This window comes from Argopecten irradians, unplaced genomic scaffold (genome assembly GCF_041381155.1).
Source record: "Argopecten irradians isolate NY unplaced genomic scaffold, Ai_NY scaffold_1363, whole genome shotgun sequence".
Classification (NCBI taxonomy): Eukaryota; Metazoa; Mollusca; class Bivalvia; order Pectinida; family Pectinidae; genus Argopecten; species Argopecten irradians.
The window spans coordinates 2,225-9,641 of NW_027188829.1; the positions used below are offsets into that span (position 1 = coordinate 2,225).

The 7,417-nt window shown below is 33.4% G+C and overlaps 1 protein-coding gene across 1 annotated transcript; it reads left to right on the forward strand.

Moving 5' to 3' along the window:
- The first annotated feature begins 4,661 nt into the window (after positions 1 to 4,661).
- Positions 4,662 to 6,503, forward strand: LOC138314093 (uncharacterized). Its single transcript, XM_069254279.1, has 2 exons — positions 4,662 to 4,836; positions 6,022 to 6,503. Exons 1-2 carry the CDS (start codon positions 4,706 to 4,708, stop codon positions 6,215 to 6,217), a joined length of 327 nt encoding a protein of 108 aa, XP_069110380.1. The 5' UTR covers positions 4,662 to 4,705; the 3' UTR covers positions 6,218 to 6,503.
- The last annotated feature ends 914 nt before the right edge of the window (positions 6,504 to 7,417 follow it).

A 7,417-nucleotide genomic window follows, 5' to 3' on the forward strand; every position in this document is an offset into this window, starting at 1 on the left:
TTTTGTATAACCACGAATATTGCAACAAATATTCCTTGTCTTCACGCCTCGGAAACACCACAGTCTTGTCGTTAACAACCCACTAACGTTCTTTAATAGGCATGCCCAATACTTGAATTGTTTCTCTACTACATGGACATGTTACCGTCGTGACTAACCTACGTACACACATTAATGTGATTTATGAGCACTTTAATTAAAATATATATCTACCGTTCACGAATGGAAAGAGGCTCGTGAGTGTGAGAGATGTGGTTTAGGACATACTCTACTAGCTATCTTTTATATTTTTTTTACGTGTAAAACTTGGTGTTTTACCAGTATTGGTATCGCAATTCCGGAACTAGCTTTTTACCCCCCCGGCTGGTGTCGTGAAGAATAAACTGAATAACCACACATTTGTGGTATATGTAGTTGTAATTTGCACCCAGATACAATATAAACTAGTTTAGAATCATTCTGTAAACTTATTCAGCAGCATCAATATCATTTTAAGTGGATTGCGAAGAAAATAAGAAAATATAGTGAACTGCATTTCATTAGTAGCTTAATAATATTCCCGAGGCAAACAACAGGTACAAGTGGTGTCGTGGTAAGTCCTGAGCTTTCTAAGCTCACGGCCCGGGTTCAACCCTTATCGTCGGCAGGTTAATTTTTTTTTTTTTAATTCATATTTTTATTTGTTGTTAATTCACCATGCTTGAAAATATTCCTTATTTTGTCTTTATATTTATTTTTGTTTTATTTCATTTTTATTTTCCAAAAGTTTATTCCAAACATAGACATGTATAGCATATACACTAAATTACGAACATCCCACTATTACGGCCACTTATTTTCAGTTCCGATTTTTTTTCTCTTCAGAAATACAATCACACCGCTATTCCGTTTTACGACCAATTTTAATAGTCCCAACGACCACTAAATTAACACTAATTGACCATTTGATTATGACCACAGGCACATGTGACTTCACACCTCGCTGTGCCTCACCTTCCCGCACGCAGCAACCCGTGAACAACTACCCGCAGGTACATCAGTCAGTCTTTTGTTTCCGTCGACCTAATTATCAGATTATCTACCTGTACTAGGAGAGTGTTAATCGCCATCATCTGCATACTTGTGACTGGCAGTTGACGTGATCGAAACCACAAGTAATGCAACGTTCTTTCGATAGCTCTGGTGGCGAGATCGAACGATTTAGGCAGTTCTTTCTCATACGTGTAACGCCAATGGAATTAAAATTCTTTAATGTATGAGATATATTGATCTTATTTCAGATATTTATGAAGTACCGTACATCAATCATCCCATTTCAATAGATGTGTCATCTATTTTGTTGCGGTAAACAATCGGTGTTTTGCATTAGTTAAAAGTACGCTTGACTATTGCACAGTAGTCTTTCAAACACTTTACCGATTGTGATCGTAAGTTATTATTTGACCAATCATTGCACATGGCGGGGTAATTAAAATCGATTTACGTAAATATTAATAATAATTTACACAGATCAATACCAATTTTAAAACACATAGATTCTCATTTACCTCAGGTGATACTATGTGATAATTAAACCAGAGACATAGATAATTTAATAACTATCTAAATCTCTGATTAAACTAACGATATGTATTTGAATTATAATTAAAACATAATAGAAAGTAATGTCTAGAAAAAGTATTTTCATTTAGATTGTCAACAATTACTTCAGTGAAATTCAGTTTAAGATTTAAGTAAGCACACACCATTAACTTAATTTAATGAAAAAAATATGTCTATGCTCTAGAAATAAATGGTATAGTCATATTATGTCCCTAATTTATCAATCTTTAAAAAATATTTGTAAATTATTGGTTTTGATTAGATACGCATGCATTAAAATATGATATGATTAAGATTCTAATGGCCGACAAAACTAATTGATCAAATATAGTAATTTGCAAATTTATCTTAACCAAAATATATCAAACTAGTTTTTTCCCCACACGTACATGTACATACTCAGCATGCTATGTTATGTTTCTTATGTTTTTTTATATAAATGTAATGTATATGTCATGTCAAGTTTATGTTGATGTCCCATGTATTTGTAAATGTGTTAAATGCAAAAAAATTGAACAAAAAAATAAAAAAATATATTTATAATATACATTATATATATACATGTATATTGCATTTTTCATAAAATTTCAATTTTTAAACAAAAATACAGTACATATATTATGTACCGGTCAGCTAGGATACAGAGTTTCTGTTCTTGATCGTCATGATCATAGAAGAAACCTGGTCCACCTCAGAATTAAGACCACCTCGCTATTAAGACCACTTTTACTCGGACCACTGGGTGGTTTTAATAGATAGGTTTTAATGTAAATACTGTTATACATATTCTCGACACATGTTATATAATGTTTCTGACGTCCCTTGCTCATACACATTTTCATTTACAGCGGTTCGGAGCGGTAGGGAGCTGGGTTTTCGAGAAAAGTATTTCAAAGATTAAAGGATAGATAACCACCCTATATATACATCTCTTCGTATCTGTAGCAGTGTGCAGTCAAGCGTGAAGGTGTGATACATTGATCATGACCACATCAAGTTTCTTTATTAGTTCTCTTTGACAAATACATTGTATAGAGAAACATAATATATAAATATCAATTTCAAAAAATTTGACAAGTAGAAAATATGTACATATAAAGAAGGACAAATCATAAATTCTTTTGGAAAATATCAAAACAATAAGCAGTGATCTAGAGTTGGCTGTTCTATTGTTTAGAGGATTAAGTGTCATTTTATAACGAAATCTTATCGTTTGGTTGTTTATGCAAATGAAATGAAAATTCGGAGGTGTTTAAAATATAAATGAAATTGTAATACATGTACGTACTATTCTGTACTAGGCAAATGTACTTATATAATTTGTAACACAATGTTTTTTCAGAGTAGATTATCATGTCAAAGTAAAATTGCTGAGTGAATCTGCTATAATATATATTGAAACCACTGAAGCTTATAATTTTCGTTACTGTAAAGGAAATTTTAGAAATATCAACCCATTTCAAATGGTTCGACTGAACTAATTAAGTCTTCCCATCTTCTCCTCCCGGTAGGAGTATGTTATTTTTTTCATTACATTGTACAGATCAATATGAAATATTTAATGTAAGTAGGAAACAAATTTGACATATTTCAGAGTCAGCCTAATTCAGGTATTCTCTGATAGCAGATACTAAAACCGTGATATTCCACAAAATTAGTACTAATCTGATAGATTTGTATCAATTCATCAAAACAGTAAAAAGTAAGCGTGTCACTATCCTTCATTAATTATTCATATACTACAATTGTGTTTTTCTTGAACCAAGCCTTATAAGAACAGTTTTTCTACCAATATTCATATTTCAAAGTAAACTATCATGTTCAAGCCTTATGAAAACAGTTTTGGAACCAATAGTCAAATTTCAAAGTAAATTATCATGTCAAAGTAAAATTTCTGAGTGAATTTGCGATCCGAATTTTGGACCTATCCTTGCTCCAAATTTTGCTGAACAACTTTCCATAATGTTTAATAAGAAGATATTTACAAATTGTAGTTAGAAAAGGACACTGATGACAATATCTGTCATTTAGGTAACTCGTGCCGTTACCGTTTGTTAATGTTGTAATGTACTACAAACTTGATAGACATAGAGAAAAAATATTAACATGTTTTGACAAAAAACATCCTTCGTGCCATTTACATGTCGTTTAGTTAATTAACTCAGGTTATTTAGTTCTTTAGTTAATATATATACATTCATGTACTTGAAACTTGATAAAGCATATACCGGTAAACAGCTGATAGCTGACAGAGATTTTTTTTTTCTCTCTTTCCCTCTCTTTCCCCTCTTTCTCCCTGATATGTTGCCAAAGTAGTATTCGTGAAGTTATGAAGCATGAAAGTCATCCTTTATGACAATATACGTTAGTTATATATGTTACACGGTCTGACAACCATTAAATTTTGTACTTATAGATAGTATGGTGTTCTTAAACTTGCTAGATACATTTTTGTTAAAAAGGAAATCCTTGATGTCATTCATATTAGTCATTAAAGGTCAAATACGTGTACGGTATCGCTTAAACATTATATGAGATTTTATATAATATAACCAGTAAGTTTTTTCTTGATATCTGAAGAATGCCTGTTTAGTTTTTAACAAAAAAAAAATCAATTTAATTTGACATTACAAGTCACCATAATGCTGAAACTTTTCTTTATATAAACTTGACAACATAAATACTTCCTCTTTGATTGAAGGTTATGCACTGAAATGCATTATGTGTATTTAGAATAACTGGACCTGTACAAAATGTGAGAAAATAAATCAATGTGATAAATTATTACGACCAAATAAAAAACAATTATTTGTATTAGTTTTTCAGCCTTAGTTTAAGTCCTGTTTTCTTTGGATCGTTTTCCAATTTTCAGTTATACTGATAATATAACCATTGACTTATCAATCTTTAACACTCGAATCAACTCCTATCATCCAGAAGTTTTACCGCAGCAGTACTTTCAGTACTTTGATTATATTTCCCTTTGAAATATTCCGAACACACTCAATGTACAATGATTCTCCCGGTATATCTCAAGTCCACTTCCGGTTCAAAGGTTGTTTACTTTCAGATTCGTTTGTATGCTATAAGATTCTTGATACTAATGGCTAATCGCTTGGTCACCGTAGAATTTACTGAGGATGGTTTTGCCATCGTGCGAATGAGAAATGGACAAAACCGTCTGAACCTTGCCTTCCTCAATAGCCTTGATCAGGCACTGACAGAGGTAGAACGGTAGGTAGACGATACACACGTGTAAACAATGACACACGTGTGTACATGTACATTATTAGCAAGGTATATATAGAGTAGACCGGACATGTGTGACATTTTTATTTCTGATCGTTTTCTGTGCCACAGGTTCACACTTGAAAACGGTCACAAACTAAAATACCACACCTACACGTTTTAATTTGTTGGGAAACAGACCACACAGACACCAATATTAAGTTGCGTGAACATAGCGAAGTATCAGTATATGATACACATGTGAACTATAATTGTGGTCAATGTTAATAAATGTACATACACATGTACAGTTACATGTACATGCACTTAATCGTCTATATATACTGAAATCAGAACATGCAATTTTCACGAACCGTCAAAATAACAAATACAACCACATGAAGGAGTAACTTAAAAACAGAGGTTTGAAACAGAAAAGGCCAGCGGGCGAATTTCCATTATTCCCAATCTAATTAATTAGTCAAGCAATTCCGCTCCATTACCTTGCTCTCAAATGCACCAGTAAAGCATCGTAGTGGAGCGGAATTAGTTTTTTAAGACTATTTTTTGTTAATTAGATTGCATTTATCCCTTTAGTTTTTTTATTTGAAAAAATGGTAATTTCTACAATTTTGTTTAGGCATGTATTGGAATTTTAGGGGCATATGAATTTTAGTTACAGTACTAGTCTGTGTATATACAATGTTTTCGGACCTATTCTAGCTCTGTAAAATATAAAGATGTTAATTCAGTTAATATGTAATATTATTTGGATCTATATGTATAATTTAAAATCGTTTTGCTTATATTTAGTTGATGACAGGGAGTTGGAGCGCCTCTGGTTCTAGGGTTTATTATATAAATTTCGATAAATATCTTTAAAATAGTCACATGATCACGAGGAAAAATTTGGACAGCTTTTTCAAACTTTTTCGTCCCCAGTCTAAATTTTGGCAGTGGCACTTTGATTGGCCATTTCAAAAGGTCATCTTGACGTGACCCCTAATGGGATGTTCTCAGATCCTCTTATCCAACGTAGTGATAATAAGGATCTGTATTTTAATCAGATTGTTACTGTTGTTGTTGTATTATAGTAACGTGTCTCTGGATCTGGAGTTTTTTTTTGTATCTGTCGCATTCAATTTCTACATAACGGGTTCAGATGTGATAATGTGTTGTTTTTTTTTACAGAAATAAAGACTGTAAGGCCATGATAACGACAGGAGAGGGGAAGTTTTACAGTAATGGCATCGATCTAGAGTGGATGCCTCTACAGGATGGCGAAACAATCCTCAAGTTCCAGAAGGCACTCGAAAATATCATGTGGAGGGTGATGCATTACCCCCTCCCAACGATCGCGGCTATCAACGGTAAGCATAGAGAATAGAGGGTGAGGGGTGGGGTAGTCATTAACACAGGTACCGTCCAAACCCAATTTATCAAAATTACCACATCAAATATCTAATAAGGAATTTAACGTCAATATTTCAATTTTAGGAGTTTTATGAATCAGATGTTAAAGTTTCTATTCATAAAATTAGAAACTTGGAGCAAAAAAAAATCAAAAAATTTCAAAAACAATAAAAAAAAAAAAATAAATAAAGATATGTGTTGCACGCTTTAAGAGGAAAATTACGAAAGCCTGTCAGGGTCACATTAAAGAAAAATATTTTGTCGTTATAACGACTTAGTATGTCGCAATAACGACTTAGTTATGTCTTAATAACGACTTAGTTATGTCGTAATAACGACATATTATTATATGGCTGGTGTTTTTGCTGTATTTTGATTGGCCCATACGTTTCTCAGAAGTATTCATCAACTGCGATATTAACCCCGAAATCGGCGACGAAAAGCACGCATTCAGGTTACTGGACTCAGTCCAGATACCTCTAGCGAGTCCAGTAACCTGTGTCAAAAATAAATCGAGGGAAACTCCCTTTAAATGTGACGTCATAATCACTTTTGACGTCGATTCGTACCCATATATAGCGTAACGGAAGTTTCCCTATTCAATGTCATCGGGATAATCTATTGTGACGTCATTATTATAGTCGGAAACAGATATAGCGGAAGGCAGCAAGTTTACTGCGATCAACGGTGATCAACTGCGAACTTCAATTTATGGAAAACGTTCATAAATGCCAGACGGGCAGTTGATGCAGCGATGAAATATTCCGATTCTACCAATCTGAAAACAGTAGCTAGAAGCATTTGGATAATTACCATAATACCATATACTACGTGTAATGGATAAACTACTTTTGTGAAGAGAACATTTGCAGGTATCATCCTGTTTATTGTAGTAAAGTCTTTTTGAACCTCTGGCCTCGGGATATATCACTTACTTGGGTTGATAATTCACCGTATCCACCTAAAAAAGGTCGATAATTGTATATTGTTATAGGACTGGTGTTTTTGCTGTCTTTTGATTGGCCGATACGCTTCTCAGAAGTATTCATCAACTGCGATATCAACCCCGAAATGGGCGGCGAAAAGCACGCAAGATTACTGGCCTCCGGCCTCGGGATATATAACTTACTCGGATTGATAACTCACAGTATCCACCCGAAAATAGGTAGACTAA

Excerpts from the sequence above, each read along its gene's own strand:
- LOC138314093 (XM_069254279.1), top strand. The coding sequence starts at position 4,706 with ATGGCTAATCGCTTGGTCACCGTAGAATTTACTGAGGATGGTTTTGCC. Across the intron at positions 4,837-6,021 it reads GCACTGACAGAGGTAGAACG|AAATAAAGACTGTAAGGCCA; the intron begins GTAGGTAGACGA and ends TTTTTTTTACAG.